Genomic DNA, 23949 nt, shown 5'->3' with positions numbered 1-23949 from the left:
TGCAGGGATCCCAAAGCAGGACTCGATCCCAGGGCCCAGGACCCTAGGATCATGACCTCAGCTGAAGGCAGATATTTAACCAACTAAGCCAGCCAGATTCCCCTAAAATTCACCTCATTTTTGAACCAAGTCTTCTACTTCCAAGTTTTTAGAGATTACCAAAAAGTAAATCTAAGTATTTTTAATATCTTGATAGAGTTTGAATATAAGTGGACATCTTGAACGGCTTTCAAACTTTTTAAAGTAGTGTATCAGTAAATGAAGGCTATTGTTTGAATGTTCATATTTTAGTAGGAAAAGCTTGTTGTAATGAAACATAAAATATGAGTAAAAAGTTAAACTCAAGTTATATAGAATAGGGTTTGTTCCCACTGCTTCTGAATGCTTAAAAATTACTACTACAAAAAAAACAAGAAAGCACTACTTCAGCATGTCCAGCATTCATTCTATCTTATGTCTACAATATCTCTCCCCTATGTAGTTTTCAAAATTAAGGATAGGTAAATGAAGTGATTTTTAAATTTTTATAGATAAAGCATTACATGACAAGATATTCGACTTAATTTAAGATGGGAGTGTGTGAACTACTCTGCCATCTCCACATAGTCACATAACCATTAAAGCAGAAAGGAAATGGGGGAAACTACGATTTGTTTAAATTTTTTAACAGCAAGTAGTTATTTCTGAGTATGAAATGAAGTAAATTGTGTTACTATATAAATAGCTGCTAAATAAATGGGTTGGGCTGGATGTGATGTGGCTATTTCCAAGGTTCCTTCCAGTATTGGCTAAGGCAGTGGGATTAGGGAGAGTTGATGGGGAATGGGGAGCCAGAACTTCGTCTGTAGTCAAGGAGCTGAGAGTTGAATATGTTCTCTGCTGCTTAATATTTTGTGATCTTAGATGAGTTATTTAACCTCTGTGTCTCTGTTTCCTCCATGGTAAAAGAAAATAACTGCATTAGCTAATGATTTAATGAGATCGTGAATGTAAAATGTCTATCACAATGCCTAGCACAAAACAAATGCTCACTTTTTAAAAGATATAAAAACACCAAACTATATGGTGTACTCCTTTACTGTAATTTAATGTAGTCAATTTTAAACTTGAATTCTTTCCTTAGTTTGTTGATTGTGACTGCTAAAGACACGATAAGATTGACTTAAAAATATGTAGTCTCATAAATACATTTATTAAAATATTATATTTACTACATATTACATATATATGTAAAAATAGTTTATATTCATTTTAAGTGAAATACTATTTTTTTATGGCTTAGCCTATTTCCTAATGGCTAGAGACCCATCAAATCCCATCAGCACTCAAAGGTCAGCTTTGTGATCCTAAACTCTTGAGGTGGCTACACCCTAAGCCTACGTAGTTTTTGCTGCTCATCAAAAAAAGCATTGGGGTCCCAAGATTCCAGCAACACTAATACAAATGAACTGATATTAGATATTCGTTGATATTTGTCTGAAGGTAGTCTCGTAATACCATTTGACTTATTCCTTGTTGCCAATAAAGTGAATCAAAGTCTAGCAAGGTTTACTCACACAGGGAGTTATACAATGCCTATTTTAAAGTCAGCATTAGATCTGGGATAAAATAGTAGCATGTGCTTCTCATCCTCTGGATTATTTTTGCCACCTAGTAGGCCTAAAATGTCACCATATAGTCCTCAAAGCAATTTTCTGGAGGCTTCCAGAAGCATTATTATGAAGCAAAAGGAGCAAAAGCATTGGAATCTAACCAGGTCTTCTCTGTATTTAGTATTTGACTTTAAGCAAAATATATACCCTCTAGGAACTTCAGTTTTCTTTTAGGTTAAAAAAAAAAAAGATAACTTCAACTCCCATGTTGTTTTTTTAAAGGATCAATAAGATATTTTATGTAAAGTGCCCAGTTCAGTGCTTGGGTACTCAATATTATAAGGTGACCCAATATTATAATTTATAAAAAAGATTTATCTCTGCTAATATCAATGACAGCACTACCAAATATATGTAAATATATATGAATCACTTGGACAGCTAAGATAAAGTTCTGACTGAGTGTACTTAAGTCCAAGATTCCATACCTGTCTCTGTGCTTAAGAGAAGAATGAATGACTTTTGCTGACTTGAGAACATACCACCTTATAACCTCATGGTTAACAAAAGCAGAAAAATTAAATCACAAATGTGCTTTACGTAGGTCTCAAGTTCTAATCTAAATAAATATATCAAATGTGGATCACGTACAGCCTTCTCTAAGATTTTGAAATGAAATAAAAGATACCCTTGGGTTTTTATGTTTGGCAAGCTATAATTAATATTCAATACCAAGTAGGATCACCAAAAGCAAAATTATAGAATGGTATCAGTCTTCTAAAATCAGAACAGTAATTTCAGAAATCTCATTTTCTTGCAGTAGAGCCCTGCAGGGAATCAGTAACATTAGTGTGGGGGAAAAAAGGAATAAGTTTTAAAACATTAAAGCATAGCTTCAAAAGGTACACTAGCATCTGGAGATTGGAGTAGGTATTGTAATAGAAAGTAGTATAAAATGTGTTGGTTCTAGAAATCCTAGGACAAGTGCAATTTGCAAGTGGAACAATTTGTGTAGTTTTTTGTTTGTTTGTTTTTTAAACTATGTATTCTCATCAGTGCCAATTTGGGAATTTCAAAGGGATTTATAAACATGAAATTGTTAACAGTGTACTTATAGCATACTGCATTTTAAAAATCACATGTAAAGTTCTTATCAAACTTTACATGATCATTAAATTCTGAAACAATAACTATTATGTTAAATTTAGGCAATGTGAATACCTAGTATGTCATGTGAATCATTCCCTAGAATGTTAAATTGTAATCAATCCATTTTTATTTTATTTATTTATTTATTTGAGAGAGAGAGAGAGAGTGCGAGCAGAGGGGAGAGGGAGAAGGAGAAGCAGAAGCAGGCTCCCCGCTGAGAAGGGAGCCCCACTTGGGGCTCCATTCCAGGACCTTGAGATCATGACCTGAGCTGAAGTCAGATGCTTAACCAACTGAGCCACCCAGGCGCCCCAATAATTAATCCATTTTTAAATAATATTAGATTACTTCTGAATTTGGCTTATTGTAGTAATTAAAAGTAATGTCATGTTATCATGTTATTCACCATGTGAAATAAATTATGGTATGGAAATTGTTAATAATTATTACAATTGCATGGTACTCTATACTTTTTAAGCATTTTGATTTCATCATAACAGTGAGTAAAGGGCAAGCACCTATTTTATACAAGAGTAGTTATTTGTTCAAGATCATGCAATGAATGACAGTAACTCAGGATGAGCCTTAGGTTTTCTGACTCCTGAGGTACTATTTTTTCCTATTATTCTGACCTAGATTTATCTCAAATTAAATATTACTTGTACTTGCATACAGGCTAAATGAGTTTAATTACCTTGGTTGACCTGGTTTCTATATACTTATTTAGCATTTGTACTTCACAAATTGTTTTGAGAAATTTTATGAAATCATATTAATTTAAGACATGAATGTATATATGATGTTAAGCTAAATCATTAAGTTTTATATCCAGCATGGGCAACCTTTGGTAAATGTGTACTTATATCATTTGATTCCACTTAAATACTTTTCACCTATATATTTAGTTTATTGTCTTAAATTATCATTATTTTTTCTACAGGAAAAAATTAAGAGAATTCAACAAATCAGAATGGAAAAAGAACTTCGAGCCCAGCAAATTCTAGAGGTAGAACTCTTAAATTTGATATAATTAAAGTAATTCGTCATATATCTTAAAGTCTACAAAAATAAAAATTTTACCCACATGATCTCTCACTCATACAAATTAATATGTTCATCAGAAATTCTCTTTAAATGTAACGCATAGAATAAGACCTTATCTGAACCTTACTTAGCAAGCTAATCTAATCCTAACAGTAAAAATGGAGAAAATCAGACAAAACAGAAAAAGAGGAAACCTCTGAGCAGCCAGTATAGTTGTCAGAAAGTTCCTGTGTGAAAACTCCTGTTCTTTACTTCTAGAAAACTCATTAGGACTTATAGTCAGATATTTACTTTCAATTTAGACATAAAACATTACAAAAGTAAAGTAAATTTTCAATGTAGAAACAGTTTAACTAGCTTGGTTTTCTGGTTTCTAATATATCCCTCTTCCCCTGAAGCTACTGGAATAGGGCTAGAGGACATATATTGGCGATAGCAAAAGTAATAGCCAAAAGACAGCAAGGGAAAATGCAGAAAAACTCCAGCCCGCATATATAGGAATTCAAAAGCCTAGCAAGAGTGTGTAATTTTATATTTGAATAACAAACAATTTTCAACACCTTAATGGCCAAAATACATTACTCTATCGAACTGTGTAGTACAATAACTGATCAGAACAATGGCCCTGAGTCATCAAGAAAAAGCCAAATTGTGTTAAGTGTGCTATGTCTGAACAGGCATATGTCTCAAAATTATTTTCATCCAAAACTATGAAAATAACTTTTAATGTTTAAAATTATTATAACCTCTCAGCTATTCAGGAAACCATTGCCATATAAAACAATTTCCTGAGGACTCCAGATAGCTGAGGTTTTCTGTTACAGTTTTTTTTCTGTGCAGAAATATGAACATATTTCCTTATCCACTTCAAATTAATTTTAAAACCCACCAAATAGAAAATATGCCTATCTTAAAGTAAACTGACAATAACTACTGGATGGTTATAAAACTACTAGATAAAGACTTTAAGATTGTGAAGCTCAAATTTGATAGCATGATCTTGATATTCAAAGCGTACTTCATGAAATATGTTTACTTAAAAAAAAGCCTTTAATTAACCACATTGTACAGCTAGAGAAAATGAGATTTAATGTTTCATTTAAATCATCTGAGTAATGGATTTCTTTATCTCAAATTTCAAGTGTTAAAAAAGAAATTTCAAATAAAGTGGACACGTGCATTTTTAATGTGTTAATGATTTATTCATTAAATAACTTTTATCGGTTAAAATCCACCCCATTTTCTAAATTTTCTACAATGATTGTGTTTTACTTTTAAAAATCAGAAAAAAAGATAAGACATTCCACAAAATCAGTTTTTTTGTAATTAAGTTTTGAGTTAAAATGACAATAACACTCAGTTATTTCAGACTTTTAACAGAGATTGAAGCGTAAAAGCTGACATACTCTTATGCACTTAAGAACTTTTGTGTATCTTCATGCTAATCTATACATTAAAAATGAAATTCGTATGTTAAATATAATGTTAACTGGAGGGAAATCTGTAATTGTCTACGTATATGTTACATATTGTTTTGTACTTTGTGAGACATGTAGCTCCATTTTCAAGTCTGAGATTATTTTCAAGTTGTAGTGGTGCTGTTGCATGACTTTGAGACCTGTTTTGCATGCACAGGCTAAAAAGAAAAAGAAGGAAGAAGCAGCAAATGCCAAATTATTGGAGGCCGAGAAACGAATAAAGGTTAGTTTAGATGAGAACATCACACAGTTTTTATTTTTGAAAAATAAAACATCACTGGTGTGATGTTACACCAGTATCAGTTATATGAAAAAAAATAGCTCTCCTCAAAATGATTATCTTAAAAAAATGTTTAGCACAGATACATGTGTATAATGTGTGCTTTTATTGTATGTATATCATATGTATATGTTTTTTTTAAATTTCATTATATGGGTTTTATGTGATGATTTGAGCTCTTTAAGTAGCAAACATCAAATCAGAAATGCAAACTATTGCATAATACCTGTATATAGTTTTGCTGAATCAGAATGATCTTCCCAAAGCTATTTTGTGTTGTTGATGTTTATGTTTCAAATTGTGTCCCAAATCTGATTCTCTACTTAGATTATAACTTTATCTTGGTTAATGTCCAGCAACTGTTTTAATTATTAAACAGTGAAGAGCCTACAGAAACAAAAACCTAACTTGAGCAAACTGTTAATTTGCCAGTAATAAAATTAGCCATTGTTAATTATTGTAATGTTTTGGTTTTGATTTTCTGTCATGAAGCATTAGAGTTGGACCCCCCAACCACACACACACATTCTACCCCTCACCTTCCACTTTTTCTCATAATTAATTACTGAAAGAGGACGGCTGAGTGATCCTACTGGTTTCGGAAACAGACACAATTATATCCTGTAAAGCCAGGGAACTGTTAGTTACCTTTTCTACAGTGACTGTCTTACTTTTTTCTTTAGATTTCTACCCCTTTTCATCACTTCCCTTAATATCGTCTAGATTTTTATCTTTATAAGAATATTTAAATTGATGACATTTGTAGAATTGCTTGCATTAAGCCCTACCCCCTTGGGGTAGTGCCCTTGAATTATAGCTGAGTGTGAAAATCTTACGCTGATCTCAGCCTGTTGTTACTTTCATTCATAGATAGTGCACAGAAATGTATGGATGCTGTTAAGGTACAATATAGTATATTTGGGAATTTATGTTCAGAGTGGAGAGAGTTCTAATCAGCTGGATTTGAGGGTTCTATATAATGTATTAAAATAATTTTAAAGATACATGTATCAATTGTATCTGATATGCTCTGACCATTTAGCTAGTCAGTTCAGTGAATGTGCCATTGAAATATGCTATTAGGTTATTGAATTTTAAGTTTAAATGGCTACTGAATAAGATCCTTGCTTCTATCGTCTAATCTTTCTGTATTAAGTAGGAGCATATGAAATTGCCACTATGTAAGTAAAAAATGATCAAATATTTGCAATTCCATGTGGCTCGACCTAATGGAAGATTATAGAGTCTCAGAAAAGGAACTTTTAATACTTGTACTATGTTCTAAATCTTCTCTAAGAATTATATATTAAGAGTTTCTTATTTTTAAGGAAAAAGAAATGAGAAGACAACAAGCTGTTCTTCTGAAGCATCAGGTCTGTATACATATAGTTATACAATTGTTGAAATGTACATTTTATAATTTTTCTTAAATCTATTTGGGGGAAAATCTTCAAAATGTTTTCTTAAAAGTTTCCAAAGTAATTCCTGCTTAAGTTTTTCCTTCATCTTATGGTTTATTGCCTTGCTTTGGTATTGGTGTCTTTTGGGGGGTTAAAAATTGGTTTCATGACTCTGTGATTTCTGTTTCATAATGTTGTGCCAACTCTTTCTACCAGGAGTTGGAGAGGCATAGACTAGATATGGTATGGGTATGTTTATTTTTGTACATCTAACACCGCATTGTGATTTGGTTGTGATATGGTTGTCATAGCAATGCATACAGCGTAGCACTGGCTGCTGTCATATTACATACTGCTGCATGGCTTTACAGCACAGTGCATTGCATACATCTGCTTGTCTGTCCGTAAAGAAGTATGATACAGCTCCAAGATTGCTAATTGAATTTTGCAAGCCTTATATAAGGCTGCCGTCTAAAACTTTACATTACTGATGTCACAATGAAAGTTGGATCACTGTACAATTAGATACGATATTGACCCATATTCTCCCATCATTCTAGGTGCAAAACTGCCATTGAATACAATGGGAATTTTGAGTTAGGTTGATGAGAGAATATGAAATATATTCTGGTTTTATAGACAAAATTTTGGAAATAATTTTAGAAATATCCCTTTGGGGGGACCAAATACGTTTAAACAAAATGAACTCATTAGATATAACTGTGATTTTTTTAATTTTAAAATAAAATGAGATGGTCAAAACTAGTGCCTACCTTATTTTCATACTGTGCCTTTTAGATTCCATTTATTAGCCCATGGTGCAGCTTTTATGGTCTTAAATAGCGCATCAAGTGGCAGACATCAGTAAATAGGAATATCCCATTTCATTGGTGTTGGTTTGTGAACCACGACTAGTTTAACTAAATTGGTATAAAAGCTCTAAAAAATATATATATTTCTAATTTGTTGGTGGCCTATTGAATTTACAAAACAATAGTGTGCTTGAAATAAAAATAACTTAATTCTAAAACTGTGAAGTGGAAGTGATTATAAATCAATTTCTACCTGATCTAAAAATTCAAGAACAATACAACCTTTAGCTTAATTGGCCTATAGTACATATTTGTGGTTTTTCTAATAGCAGATGTAAGGTAACTGACCTGTTCCAGCCAACCATTATGCTTTTTGTTCTGCCAGCTTTTGAAGGAGCATCACAACTGACCATAAGTAAATCTTGTATGCTTCTGTTTACACTGTCTCCATGTTCATTGCTTTACCTTTTTGCTTTTGATTGTTCTTGTATTTGCTTTCTAAACCTGAACTAAAACATGCACAGACTGGCCATTCTTGTCTTATATTTAGTATTTACTGTGACTTGTCTATAAATGCTAAACATGCTATACTGAGTTTTGTTTTGTTTTGTTTTGTTTTTCCATTTCAAAATCGAACTATAATTATAGTTATTTTCCTAATTTTATCTGGCCTAATAGGAACGAGAGAGAAGGAGACAACATATGATGCTTATGAAAGCTATGGAAGCTCGTAAAAAAGCAGAAGTAAGTGCATGTTTCTAGAAAAAATATTAGTATTTTTTCCTAAAGCATTGGTTTTTCTAAATATAAATTTTTCATAGTATAGGTTTGTCATGGCTCACTGGCTTTCACAAGCAAGCCAAATATTAAAAGTAATAACTGTTAGAACATAAAAGAATGTAGGAAGGATTCCAATCTATGTGTTAATTTTCTTGGCTGAGATTTTAATTATCTTTTTTTAATGTAGTGAATGGTATTTGCTTGGATAAAAGTTTAATATTACAGCATGCCTAAACAAGTCCTGTGTGTCCTAACTGAAATACCAGTCAGTCCAACCATGGACTTCTGCCTTCAGAATTATTCTTTACTGTTCTATTTGTAAAATTGGGCTTAAGTACTTTCCTTAAAATAGACTTTTAACAGATAATTCAGAATAAGGAAATTATTGAAATAAGTCAAAATGAGCTTATTTGGAATGTAATAGAAAGCAATTAAAGGTTAAAATATATATTACAAAGGAATGCATTGTGTATTAAATAAAACCAGTTGAATAGAAGTATGGCCATGATATCCAGGGCATTGGAGTGTGAGAGACTCAGAATTCCCATACTGACTCTGAACCAACTTGCTTTACCTCTTGAGGCTCAATTGCTTCTTTCTTCCTTTCTTCCTTCCTTCTTTCCTTTCTTCCTTCCTTCTTCCTTCCCTCCTCTCCTTCTGTTTTTTTGTTTCAGATTTTTATTTAAATTCTCATTAGTTAAAGGTTATTTCTTCTTTTAAATTGAGATAATGATACTTACCTCCTTGGATTATAAGATTATCAACTGAGATAAACATTTAATAAATGAGAATTAATAAAATAACAGTTCGGTCTGGAAGTTGGAGAGGCCTGTATTTCAGTATTTTGGCCTCAGCTCTGGCTTAAACTATCATTATAGATTTCTAATATAGAGAGACAAAAGTATATTGCTTAGGAACCTGGACATAAAAAAAAAAAAGTAATCTGAACACTGTAACCCAGTTACCTGGATTTGAATTCTGGTTTCAGTGCTTTCCAGCTGTATGACCTTAGGCAAGTTATTTCACCTGTCTGTGATTCAAATTTTTCATCCATAAAATAGAGATGATACCAGTTCCTATTTCATTTTGTAGTGATGATTAACTGGGTGTATATCTGTATGAGTGCATGTGTGAAGTTTCTGGAACAAAGCATAGCGCCACCCAGTGCTTATAGTTCCTTATCACTCTGCATGTGTTTGCTGTGTAGAGTGGGCCTAGCAAGATGCATAGCCAGGTTGGGAACTACTAACATAGATTACCTCTAAAGCTTCTTCTAGCAATCACTTCTTGTGACTCTCCTAAATTTCATGGAAGTTTTGCCTTAACATTTTTCTTACTGTCTTTTCTTCCAAACCTGTTAATTATCCAGGCCCACTGACAGCCTCTACACCTAACATAACAGAGAGTCTATGTGTGGATTTATAACCATAATCTCTGAAAAATGACAAGCAGAGAAAGAAATGCAACAGATTCTGAGAACTGGAGTGGCTGTTATCTCTGTTCCCTTCTAAAAGCAGTATGGCAGTGGGAGAGGTAGGAAAGGGGATTAATTAAAAGCTCAACCTAATTTCCTCCAATATGGAGCAATGGAAACTGAAGGAACAACTCAGGAAAAATACCTAGAAAATCCCTCAAGAGACAAGTTCCTTTCTACCAAGTATACTTCTTTCCAGAGGACTAAAAAAAAAGCCAGGGCATGCCATTCTGATTTTTCCTGATGGGGAGAAAAGCTAAAGAAAGGCACAATAATGACAATAACCCAGAGCATATCTTCAGATATACTAGAATTTAGTAGAAGGGGAGAACCCAAGAGTAAGAGTAAGATCATCAAAGAGAGTAAATGCCCAGATTTAATTAAAATTAAAATTAAAAGGTGCCCAAAGCCCCAAAGACATGATCTCTTTCATTGGTTTTTCATATTTCCAATTGCCTAGGAGGAGAGTAGGAAAAGCTGCTGAAGAGAGGTGGGCAAGATCTGGTTTGAGTGAAAGATAGCAGCCACAGGATAAATGAAGATAATTAAAATTAAACCTTCTAAGAAGCCACAAAAGACCAAGAGCACCTTTCATGGGAAAAAAGATTTACCTTTGACTAGATAAAGCAAACCAGGTACATCAGTTCCAATAAAACTTGGAAAGGGATATGAGAAACCAAGTATAGCTCTCCCTCTCCTAGCTCATTCATCCTCAGAAAAAAGAAACATGAGTAACCTACACAGTATTCACCCTTCTATCTGAAGTACTTCAAAAAATAAAAATAGGTATCAGATAAAGTGAGAAGGAACTAAAAACGAAAGCACCTATATTGAGGCAATACACATTCCTGATTGGGCTGCCCACATTAAGCATTAAGTAATTAGAAAAGGAATGTCAGGGGCGCCTGGGTGGCTCAGTTGGTTAAGCGACTGCCTTTGGCTCAGGTCATGATCCTGGAGTCCCGGGATCAAGTCCCGCATCAGGCTCCCTGCTCAGCAAGGGGTCTGCTTCTCCCTCTGACCCTCTTCCCTCTCATGCTCTCTGTCTCTCATTCTCTCTTTCTCAAATAAATAAATAAAATCTTAAAAAAAAAAAAAAAAAGGGAAAGGAATGTCAAGGCAACCATGCCAAAATATTAAACAAACAAACAAAAAAAAAGAAAAATGTGTGTGTGTGTGTGTATAAAGCAATAACATAAAGCATAATAATTGAACCTCCCTTTCCTTGTTTTCATTCTCGTTTTCCTCAGCACTCCCTATGTGTTCTCCACAGAGCAGCCAGAGTGATCTTTTCAGAAAGTAAACCAGGTTACATCTTAACACTATCCATTGGCTTCTCCTTGCAATTGTAATCAAGTCCAAATTCCTCACCATGACAAAGCAGTCCCACATGCTCTGACCTCCACCTGTCACTCCAACTTTACCTCATACAATTTGTCTCTTAAAAGAGTACTATATTCCGGTCATTTTTGTTTTTTTATTATCCTAAACAGAGGGTCTTTACCATTGCTGTTCTTCCACCAGATATTTGAGTGGTTCTTATTTGTTGTTTAGTTATAGATCAAATGTTAACTTGTCAAAGAGGCCTTCCCAGAACACCTAATTTTGCCTTTTTTTTATACCCCACCTCTGGAACTCCATTCCTTTATCTTATTTATTTTACAGTTGTTTATGGTCTGCTTCCTCCCAGGATGTAAGATCTTTGAGGACAGGACTCTTGTCTGTCTTGTCTACCACTATAGACCCAGGTATATAGTTGGAGCTTAGAAAATTGTAGTTGAATGAATGAATGAATGAATGAGTTAAAATGAAAATGGCAGTTAAACCAATTGGTGATAAAAATATCATTAAAGAATGAACACATTTGGGGCGCCTGGGTGGCTCAGTCGTTAAGCGTCTGCCTTCGGCTCAGGTCATGATCCCAGGGTCCTGGGATCCAGCCCCCTCCATCGGGCTCCCTGCTCAGCGGGAAGCCTGCTTCTCCCTCTCCCACTCCCCCTGCTTGTGTTCCCCCTCTCGCTGTGTCTCTCTCTGTCAAATAAAATCTTAAAAAAAAAAAAAGAATGAATACATTATTATGTTTTCTATCTATATAATTTTCTTTATGTAATAATAAAATATTTTACTCTAGATGGTTTTCTTAAAGTTAGACATTCAAGGAACTATTATTTAAAATGACATATGTCATAAGCAATCCTTTATTGGAATGTTTAAGAGAACCCCACGGGTAAAACTGAGCTCTTAAAATGTTGTTATCCTCTGATAACTATAGACTTGTGAACAAGACTAGATAATTTTACCAGTTATTCTGATTTTAAATTGTGTTCCTCTCTTGAATGGTACCTATAGATCTGTGATCAACTAGGATTTTATTTTTTTTAACTTCTTAAACTACTATTTTGTGCACAGCATTAGATTAGATACTTCAGGAAAAACAAAAATAATAATAATGATTTTTTTTATCATATCAGAGAGATAAAAATTTACAGTATAAACAGTTAGGGAGTAATTAGGCATGTGTTTTTACTGGCAATCCAAACTTTCACCAAATCTTTGTATCAACGTGCCACCTCTATGAATATTAACAAAATATTGCTATATGTACTTGTCCATTTCCTTATTATTACTTAACATGTAAAAGATGTAACTATTGTAATGGGCATATCTTGGCTTCATATTCTATATCCTATTACCTATAATTTTTTTTCTGTTATTAACTATTAAAACAAACTTTATTGTAAAGTTAAAGCCATATGATACCTAGGCAGGACCAACTAAAAATTCTGAACTTGCCTATATGTAACCCTTGATTCTAACTTTCAGTACCTTCAACATTTAATTATTAGATTTTGAAGAAAGAAAAATAGAGAAGGTAAACAAAAATGCTATGAATAATATTTAAAGAACTAATGAGGTTAAAAAAATAAGTAGCTTTCACCTTGTTAACTAAAAATTTCCTTTAATATCTGAAATTATTCCAAGAACCTTCCCATATCTATCAAAGTAAGATGGTAATACAAACACCACTTTTATGTTACTCTGTGTACACTACACTGATCTTTCTGATTTAGTATTAACTCAATAAATTTTTACTAAAATAATCCCAATTTCTGTATTTTTTCTGTTATAAAAATCTATAATTAGTGGGGCGGCACCTGGTTGGTTCAGTTGGTTAAGCATCTGCCTTCAGCTCAGGTCATGATCCCAGGGTCCTGGGATTGGGGGGGGGGGGCGGTGTGTGCATCAGATTCCCTACTCAGCAGGGAGTCTCCTTCTTCCTTTCCCTCTGCCCCTCCCCCCTGCTCATGCTCTCTCCCCCACCCCATAAATGAATAAAAATCTTTAAAAAAAACCTATAATTAGTAAGAATATTCAGACTTACATAAATTGCCTTGTTATTTCTCTTAATAATTTTAAAGGATCATTACTATATCATCGTAGTTCATAAATATTTTTGTAAGAAAAATGTCAGAAAGAATAGTTAGTCTCATGAATAAAAAAGGCTTATTTCCTAGTATAATTCAAATATAATATGAGACACATCTGCTTTCATTATTACTAAGCACTAGAAACAGGTTGGTTAAAGCAATGTGACAAAGTAGTTCAAAATCTCCTCTTTCATTTATAAGAACTGTAAACCACACCAGTCACAAATTTATAATCACTATACTCATATTAACTGAATAATCAACCGTAGTAATCGTCAGAGTCTTTTATATGTCTCCCTCCAAGGATCAATAAACTACAAAAGGTTGTTAAATATACAGCTATCACAGAATGACTCTGTCAGCACTTTAGGAGACAAAACCATAAAATAGAAGAGAGTAGTTCAGGTTTCAGAAGTCATCTAATAAACAATTTGAAAGCAGAAAAAATATGTAACCCCTCCCCATCCATGATTCAAGTCATGAGACTATTTTATAATCCTATATTTATGTTAATCATTAGTTAGTGAAAAATGAAAATAAGTAGAATTGTGCACGTAGATGGTTTTGTTTAAGCAAACCCATTGTTCAGTTGAAGACATAGTAAATATACTTCTGTGGCATCCCTGTAATACTGTATTTATACAGTGTACTTATAATGTACTTTAATTTTAAAGTTAAATACTCTAAAAACATATAAAATGATTTTATATTAACTATATGATAAAATGTTAAATGTTCCATAAACAAAGTCAATTTTTGAAAGATTATTATCAATTTAATTTAGGTATATTAAAATCTCTGATTATCTGACTCAAGAATGATTAACAATATTAATTTTAATTTAGGAGACACTTATAGCAGCTATTCTACACAGTATTAGATACATAATCTAAAGTAAGTACAGACTTCTATAATACTTTGGGAGATTTTAAGAAAATACAATAACTGGGAGGTTTATTCTTTTTAAATATTATACCTATAAAATAAAATTTTTATTAAAATATAAAATGTAGGGGTGCCTGGGTGGCTCAGTCATTAAGCGTCTGCCTTCAGCTCAGGTCATGATCCCAGGGTCCTAGGATCGAGCCCAGCATCGGGCTCCCTGCTCGGCGGGAAGCCTGCTTCTCCCTCTCCCACTCCCCCTGCTTGTGTTCCCTCTCTCGCTGTGTCTCTCTCTGTCAAATAAATAAATAAAATCTTTAAAAATAAATAAATAAAATGTAAAGGTCTCTCTCTTCATCATGTGATTCATAATTTTTTCATTTGTTTAAACTTAATTTTCATAATATTTTAAATGTAAAAATAGTCCCTTTAAAAAAAATTACCCTGATTGTTCTATGCATATTCAGTGTTACCATAAAACAGTATTACTTTTAATCTTTATATATGTCTTCTATAAATGACTTGTATTATTAATCTTATTTATACTTGTATTCTTCCTGCACTCTGAGGTAAACCTGTGTCTCTTAAATTATATTTATGTCTTTGAAATTTAAGTACAAGTTGCTGTCAAAAGAAATGTATTCTCCTAATTATGCCCAGAACAAAGACCTAAGAGACGCAGTAGAATCATAAAAAGCAAAAAAAGTAAGGCATCTTTGCAACATTGTCTCTTAAAAATGTCTTGTTTTGCAGTCTGATAAGTTGTAAAAGTTTACAATAACAGGTCATTCTACCACATTCACTGTTTGGTTTTTAAACTTCTATGATTCTAAAATAGAATAAATTTATTTCATACATTTATTATTATGCTATAGATTTCTGGAAATACTGTCATTTATGCCTTGAGAGCCCCTAAAGTAATCTTTTTGTGTGAGTAAAAAACTAGTTTTGAAAATTTCACCCTCTGTATTTTGGGCTGTTTAGGATAATCTAAATTTAATGCATTTGCTATCAAAAGGTGTTTCAACTTTGAAATGAAATTTAAATGACTTCTTAACTAAAATATTAGTCATATTTTGATATGGAAAATTCCATTACTGTAATTAAGATGATTAAAAAGATATTTTATTATAAATGACTTATATTCCGAGAATTCATTTACTTCAAGAATTTCTACATCTAGAAAACTGGAGAATATGGGGTTATGAAGGCCAAAAAAATTAAGAGGAGACATACTAAATGCTTGTCATTTTTGACAGTCAATCTAAAATACAGTCAGGAGCTATATTTTGTAGTCATTTGGAGGCAATCTAAGTTATTGCCCTGAAATTTAACCATTGTTAATGTAAAATATGTTTTAACATTCCTTTCATATTATGATAGGTTTCATAAGTCTTCTCTGGTACATCAAAGGTTTGTTGTGAATTGACCTTACAAAACGAGAAAGTTCCATTGTGAAATCCTAGCATTTGACATAACAACAAAACATAATATTGTAGGGGTGCCTGGGTGGCTCAGTCGGTTGGGCTTCCACTCTTGGTTTCAGCTCAGGTCGTGATCTCCAGTTCATGGAATTGAACCCTGCGTTGGCTCCACGCTGTGCGTGGAGTCTGCTCTCTCCCTCTCCTCTTGCCCCTCCCCCAACTTGTGCACGTGCACACATGCACTCTTTCTTTCTAAATTAATTAATTAATTAAATCTTAAAAAAACCATGCTATTACAGAAATTAAGTGTAGGATCAAGCATGGTAACTTAATTTGTCAAGGAAAGGCCTAGGTGTGGGGTACCTGGGTGGCTCAGATGGTTAAGCATCCGCCTTGGGCTCAGGTCATGATCTCCAGGTCCTGGGATCAAGCCCCATGTCGAGCTCCCAGCTCAGCAGGGAGTCTGCTTCTCCCTCTCCCTCTGCCTCTCCCTCTGCTTGTGCACTCTCTGTCTCTCTCCCTTTCAAATGAATAAATAAAATCTTAAAAAAAAAAAGGCTTAGGTGAAAAGTTGGTAAATATTGCTCTTTCAAACAGTATACCAAATCTAGAAGAGAGAATACTACACAGTTTAAACATCTCCAAATTTGGCCTAAAATAGTACTGCCACTTTAAACTTTAGTTTCTGGAAAAAATTACCAGATAATAAGTCTATTTAATTTTGATATGGGGACGGTGTATTTGCAAACACATCAAATCATAGTGTATGCAGTTAAAATGATTAAGAGCTTAATAATGCTGGAGTAGATGTGAGAAATATATCTTAGATATTTTTAAATTCCCAAATATAACTTGAATATTATTAATAAATGTATTAAACTCTGCTTTTGGCTACAAGGTTTGTGTATAATTGAAAATAGAAGACATCAATTATGTCCACAGAATAAAAAAAAAAGTTGAGAAAAAAAACCAGCTATTGAATATGTTTAATGACTAGTACAAATGTTAATCTATCGTTATTTATATGGCATTTGTGGAATTAATCATTCAGCCAATGAATGAATGCTTAAATAATTTTTATATATGCACACCAAATATTTCTGTTAAAGACATATGACAACTATTGTAGTTGGAAATAAGAACAACATTGAGACCAGTGGGAGAGGAAAGTTGAACTGATACAGGCTTGATAGGGAGAAAAATAAAATCGTTAAAAACTTCCTTGAAGTGTCTGGCAAATTGTACTGCTGGGAATTGAATAGGTCCATAAAGAAACAGGTGAGTAAGTTTGTTCCTCTGACCTCTAGAAGCTTACACTAAAGTGGAAGAGATCAACTTTAGACAAATAATTGTCCCACAGTGCAATAAATAATATAATAAGTTATGTGGAAGCTCAAAAGAAAAAAGAGAAATATTAAAATGCCTCAAGCACTTACGAGAAGAATAAAAGCAGCCTTTATTTCTGGGCTAAGGAAGAGAGGTTCTGCATTCCAGGCAGAGGAAATGGCGTATACAAAGGTACAGTGTTGTAACTCAGTATGACCTATGGGCAGAGAAGAGGAAGGTGCAAAGAGGGGGTTAATCAGTTTTCACCTTGTGTATGCCCCTGTCTTGGCTTTGTTGCTTTTCTCCTTCTCCCCTGTCTCCTCCTCTTGTCTGTACTCCTCGTCTTCCTCCCCATCCTCCTCGTCCTTTTTCATCATCTTCATCATGAGGCAATGCCTCAAACTGGTTACACTGTCTTCTCAACTCAGGTGTATCACACAATATAACTAGAGCATGGGAAATTCACTGAGAATCATGACATATGAGACCAAAACTTGTGTGGGGCTAGATTGTGACTGTCTTTATATACCATTTTAAATATTAGTTGATTGTTGAGGGGACCCAGAAGCTCTAGTTCTTTGAGAGTTACCTTGTCTTATACAATTCATTAAAGTTCATTAAATAAATGAGTAAATTCACCAAATTTACTACATTTAGAGACTTCGTGTTTCCTTTGAGGTATCCCTAATACTTCAAGACAAGAATGGATGCTTATCTTTAATAAAGGTCCTACAAATTTCTAAGATTTCTTGGAAATCTTCATTTTATCCTAAAAATTGATGTCATTTTACTCTCCATGCCATACTATAACCATGCTTTTAACTGGAAAAAATATTGCCTATCACTAGCTAAAAATGGTATCCAAGAATATAAGCCATATTTACCCCATGATGTTAAATGTACTCTAACTCATTGTCTGCATATCCTTGAAGTATTATGTACCCCCAGATTGCCATAAAAGTGAAGTTGGCACAGTGAAGAGAGCATTAATGTCACACATGTCCTTTCTCTCTTTTTGAAAAGAAATGGTAACCATTTTTAGCAGTTTTTAGTGACTAGTAGTCTCAATTATTATTTTTGTAATTATTATTATGAACATCATTAAGAATTCTGGGTTAGTCCTATATGGTAGAAAAATTTACACCAGCTACTTTGAAATCTATAAGAGACATTTGTTTTTTTCTGTTGGTGATTGTAATTCATTATTCTGGTAAGTGACCAAAATGTTTTCTCTTCCTTGGAAGAATTCTTAGAGCAAAATTCATGTGTTTATAAATTGAAAATCCAATTCTGGGGAAAAAATGTTCTACCAATGATAATTTGATTTGAAAATCTATACTGCATTGTGGGAATGTTGCATGTTAATTGTGTATATTTTGTGTCATTAGACCCTCAGAAACTGCTTTTAGTTTATGATCGATAAGATTAATTGTAGCACTTTTTGGGTGTCAATAATCTCACAATATAGCTTCTGAATCATTTTCCTCCCAAATGTCTGTGTGAATCAGTAACCCAGAAATTTAGAGGTTGTATAAAAATGAGCAGTGACTTGAGAATATCATATAAAAAGGCTCTCATGACCTGATCTCTAGCTTTGTATCATAATATTCAGCAGCTGTTCAACCTGCAACCTACACTCCACTCTTGACACTAGTAGCAATTTCTCAGATACACTGTGCTTTCTCTACGCTGCCTGGAATATCCTCTCCTCTGTGTCTCCCCTGTGGCATGCCCTCCCACAGCAGTCAGTATGCTCTCTTTGCCATGGTAATTGAAACAGAGATAGCTAGAAAATGGGCAAAAATGCTAATATATACAGGAAGCAATAAGTGCAATGTTAAAATTATAGGTTAGAGCTATGAGAATTAAGAGAAATTGGTACTAAGGAGGAGGTGGTAGTGCTTAAATAAGATTAAGATCCACTAGATGGGAGTAATGACCTTCCTGCTTGGAGTGCACCAATATAAGGAGGTGAGGAAATAAGATGTTCATCAGGAATAGCAAATAGGTTGACTAAATCTACATAGAATACAAAAATGGGAGATAAGATTGAAAAAAAGGAGTTTTGAATTCAGAAGTAAGGAGTTGGACTTTATTTAGATAAAAATAAAGAAAATTAAAAGATTTTTAATCAATGAAGAGACATGACCAGCTTTATAAAAGTAAACCCATCATTAATGTGTCAAATGTGTGAGGTAATAGGTTAGAACTGCCTAATGATTCCACTGTTATTTCTCATCTAAGTTAGAATTGTATTTGAGGTCTGGCAATAAAGTCCTGACACTACTATTAACTGTAGAGAATCTCTTGACTTCTTCTTCCAGCAGAGTGTTGTCCCCTACAACAGGGAGACAGGACAATTATTTCCATATTGCTGCCATTACTGAAAATATTTTTTTAATGCTTTTGGAATTACCTTCAGAATCCATTTTACATTCTCTTAAATGTTGTTTACGGTGGCAAATAATATTTTGGTTTCGTCACAGGTGCTATCTTAAGACTAGTTAATTGGAAGAACTGCTTTTGCAAATTCAAGCATGTTGCTTCCACATTCATGCTGTAAATCCTCCCTTGCTTCCTGGAGCTACACAAAAATTTGTGTTAATACTAGCTAACTGTATTTTATAAATATTTAATTACCCATGTGCCTTTTATATATCTGCTTTTATTAATAAGTATTTTATTCTCATATTGTAACCTGGGGAAGGATTGAATAAATTTTGAATAATAGAATAATCTGAGTTGAATCTGATATTGAAAATACAAATACACACACACAATCATAAGATTATTTTAAAACTCAAAGGGTGAAAATAAGTCATTGTTTCTATGTAGTTCCAAGTCTATTCCTAAATCTCCTAAGATAATTCTGTTCATGGAAATAATAACCCTTTGATAACTTTTTAAATTTTTAACTGGAGAGTTTTCAAACACATACAGTGACTAAAGAGTCTGTTGGACTTGGTTTTCTTTTTAAGGAAAAAGAACGGTTGAAGCAAGAAAAACGTGATGAGAAAAGATTAAATAAAGAACGTAAACTAGAGCAACGAAGATTGGAATTGGAAATGGCAAAGGAACTAAAGAAGCCTAATGAAGATATGTGCTTAGCAGACCAAAAGGTAATTTATCATGTGAAACATTTCTTTAATAAGTTTAATTTTTCCTGTGTCTCACCTGATTCCTTTGCCAGAGTTGCCATTATGAAAGCCTCTTATTTTTAACCAGAGCAGCGGGTTTCCAAGTCAAGGTCTAGCTGCCTTTCCTGGATGGCCACCAATAAACCTCTCCAGAGCTCCTATGCCAATAATGACACTTCTTAATACCTAAGTGGAGCATGTAAACCTTTTTAAATTGAAGTAGAAATACTGAGGAACTCTGCAAAGATGAATTAGAGAAATGGATAGGATTTCTATATGTCATTTGGTTCCTCCCAGGCATTTAGGTACGGAAAGCTGCAACTCCTCACCGCACGCCTGTAGATATTTAAATAAGTGAAGGTTTATAATCTACAACTTCCTTCAATGCTTTAGTGAGTGTAGCTAACTTTTATTGAGTACGTTTACTACATGCCAGGCACTATGCTAGGTGCTTCAGATGAATTCTCTCGTTTAATCCTCACCGTAGTCCTGGGGAACTGGTATTTATGCCCATTTACAGATGGGAAAACTGAGACACAAAGAGGTTAAGGATCTTGCCCAAGATTACACTGCTAATAAGTGGCAATTTGGATTCAATCTCCAGTTTGTTAAATTCCAGAGTCCATACTGCTTATCATCTTGAAAGCCAAGAAGTATATCCAACCAAAGTACTTCATATGTGTTTTCTCTTCCATCATGCTTCACAGACATGTAATGTGGCTAAAATATATAAAAGTAGGAATTTGGAAAGAGCCAAATAATATTGGTATCTGGCATGATTTCATATACTTATGAGTAGAAATCTATTATGTTTGACTCTAAGAAGATGGTATTTCTCAAAAATTATATTAATGGTGCATATCATCTCTATGATACTGTATCAATAATATATTATTATACTTGATCAATAGCATCTATATTTATTTATAAGTCATATTAATCTGATATACAAATAATGATCGTCTCTTAATCTGTGTAAGCTCTCTTCTAAAGTACTTAAATCAAACTTTTAATACTCCAGTGAGGATTTAATTATATTAATATTCTATTTAGTTACTTAGCATAAATGCCTTTAAATAAAAATGAAATTATACATGCTAGTTTTAGTCAATTGGATGTTTAAAATTTCCTAAGCCCAGAATAGGCATATATGTTAGTTAACACATTTAATAAGCCTCATAGTGAGCAAATATTTTTTAATCATAAATGAGCTTTATCTCCTTGCATCTTTTATTTTTATTTAAATCCATATGCATTGTATCAAATATATGTTGATTTTAAGCCTTATTTTTGTTAGCTTTGTTAAATACATTTTTAGAGTCATATGGAAATGTATGCATATGATAGGGTTCAGGAAAAGTCTCTGAATTAAATGGTTTTCAAAAGGAACATAAAAGATTTGTATGGTATCAGCTATTATCCATAGTTCTGTGTTTCCATACAATATTAGTAGAAAAAGTATTTGATTAGTTATTTCAGTAAATGAAGGGTAGGGGAACATTTTTGAACAAGACAAATTCAGAGAAATAGAAATACTTACAAGTCACATTTTTTTCTACTCAAAGTTTAAGATATAATTATTGAATCCCATTCATGTAGAATAATATTTTTAATTTAGATTACCTATTTACTTAATTTTTAAAATGTTTATGACAACTAGTACTACAGTTTATCAAAATGTTAATACGTAAACATATTTGAGAAGGCGCAAAAGAGACAGCTTTCTAATTTTTTTATTGAAACTCAGTATTAATGTTTCGCTACATATAGGAAACCTAAAGATTGTTAGTTGCAGTATAACTGGGTTCTTGATAGGGTCATGGGTTCTGATCATGTTGACCTAGTAATTTGTCCACATTCATTAGCCAAAAATGCCACCATGCCCAACCAAACAGCCCACAGATGCACACTGTTAGTTTCTGAGCTCCCAAAGTAGCGTGAGATATAAATTGGTCTCCATCATTAGAAGAAATCAGTACTCCACTAAAGTACGTCCATGGGAAGGTACTTTTGAAATGTTTCTTATGTTATCTAATTTTTGCTCCAGCCATATAAACCAATGTTGATCAATATGTAAGTTAGTTAAAATTAGTGTTCTCTTTTGAAGAAATCTAAGTTCATGTTGGGTTCAACCAAAATTTACTGTTGGTGACTTGCATTCAAGAGCCTATCTATACTTAATACCATGGGGTTGTGGTATTGCGTGCCCCTGGGGGATTTACAATCCAGAGGGAAAATCACTGGTATGATGCAGGAAAAAGAAAGACAGCAACTTCTTTTACTTCAGAAGATATAAAATCATGGCTTTAAAATGATTTGTTTATTATTTTGTTTTATGTGCAGCCTTTGCCAGAGTTGCCTCGTATTCCAGGACTTGTTCTCTCTGGAAGTACATTTTCAGACTGTCTCATGGTGGTGCAGTTCTTACGAAACTTTGGTAAAGTTTTGGGCTTTGATGTGAATATTGATGTTCCAAACCTGAGTGTTCTTCAAGAGGGATTGCTAAATATAGGGGACAGCATGGGTGAAGTACAAGACTTGCTTGTGAGGCTCCTCTCAGCTGCTGTATGTGATCCAGGTCTAATTACAGGATACAAGGTAAAAAAAAACAAAATATAAGTTTTTTTTTTTTAATTTGTACTATTGGTGCATTGTTAGCTGGCTTTAGCATATTAGCAGAAGATTATATTGATTGATCCAGTTTTTTTCTACACATCTCACAAAGTTAAATGTAGATCTGCTTCAGGTTAAATTGGTACAAACCTAGAAAAACCTGGTTCATAAAGCCTAAGAATATAGATAATTCCCAAATTATTCTTTTCCTCTAGCTGTCAACAAAAAACAAGCTGATTTAAAGAAATACCCATGTGATATGAGACAAAACAGAATTCATAATTCATAAAGCAGTTAGAACTTATGTGTGCCTTCTGAAATTATACTGTGTTCTCTCTGAATCACTGTGAATAACGAGGCTGATCAAAGCACCTATAGACCAGCACATGAAGACTCTTAATGTGGATACCCAATAAGTTCAAATTTATCTTAATTTCAACTAAGGTACACATTTTGGTCAGCCTTGCTATAGATAATATTGTAGAGTGAGAAGCTTCCAGATGCATCTGTTAATTTCTCCTCCATCTCCCTGTTCATTTATTATTGCAGGCAATAGAACCCATGACACCAGACAGCCAGAACACAATAGTAGTGCTCTTGAACCTACCCCTCACTACTACTGATAGAATGTCTAGATAAAGCCTGGAAAAGCTTAGGATAGTCTCTATAGTCAAAGAAGGTGTGATAGACTATTTCTACCCATGAGTTTACATACTATTCTCCCTGCCTAACTTTTTTTTTTATTATGTTATGTTAATCACCATACATTACATCATTAGTTTTTGATGTGGTGTTCCATGATTCATTGTTTGCGTATAACACCCAGTGCTCCATTCAATACATGCCGCCTTTAATACCCATCACCAGGCTAACCCATCCCCCTTCCCCCCTCCCCTCTAGAACCCTCAGTTTGTTTCTCAGAGTCCATAGTCTCTCATGGTTCGTTTCCCCCTCTGATTTCCCCCCCTTCATTTTTCCCTTCCTGATATCTTCTTTTTATTTTTTTTAACATATAATGTATTATTTGTTTCAGAGGTACAGGTCTGTGATTCAACAGTCTTACACAATTCACAGCACTCTCCATAGCACATACCCTCCCCAGTGTCCATCACCCAGCCACCCCATCCCTC

General features: G+C 33.6%; 1 protein-coding gene across 24 annotated transcripts in view; it reads left to right on the top strand.

The window, feature by feature from the left end:
* The window catches only part of BAZ2B (bromodomain adjacent to zinc finger domain 2B), a 381813-nt gene that overhangs the window by 310419 nt on the left and 47445 nt on the right, over positions 1 to 23949 (top strand). For 15 of the 24 annotated variants that reach the window (XM_078070865.1, XM_078070860.1, XM_078070862.1 and 12 more), the window contains 7 exons: positions 3682 to 3747; positions 5421 to 5486; positions 6872 to 6916; positions 7160 to 7192; positions 8434 to 8499; positions 20048 to 20188; positions 22550 to 22804. In XM_078070865.1, coding sequence (XP_077926991.1) covers positions 3682 to 3747; positions 5421 to 5486; positions 6872 to 6916; positions 7160 to 7192; positions 8434 to 8499; positions 20048 to 20188; positions 22550 to 22804 — 672 coding nt within the window. The remainder of the gene's footprint in view (positions 1 to 3681; positions 3748 to 5420; positions 5487 to 6871; positions 6917 to 7159; positions 7193 to 8433; positions 8500 to 20047; positions 20189 to 22549; positions 22805 to 23949) is intronic. The other 9 variants (XM_078070868.1, XM_078070870.1, XM_078070863.1 and 6 more) reach the window with 4 other exon arrangements.

Source organism: Halichoerus grypus, chromosome 4 (assembly GCF_964656455.1).
Source record: "Halichoerus grypus chromosome 4, mHalGry1.hap1.1, whole genome shotgun sequence".
Taxonomy (NCBI): domain Eukaryota; kingdom Metazoa; phylum Chordata; class Mammalia; order Carnivora; family Phocidae; genus Halichoerus; species Halichoerus grypus.
The sequence above is the reverse complement of the archived record's forward strand: the minus strand, read 5'-3'. Positions and strand labels throughout refer to the sequence as shown.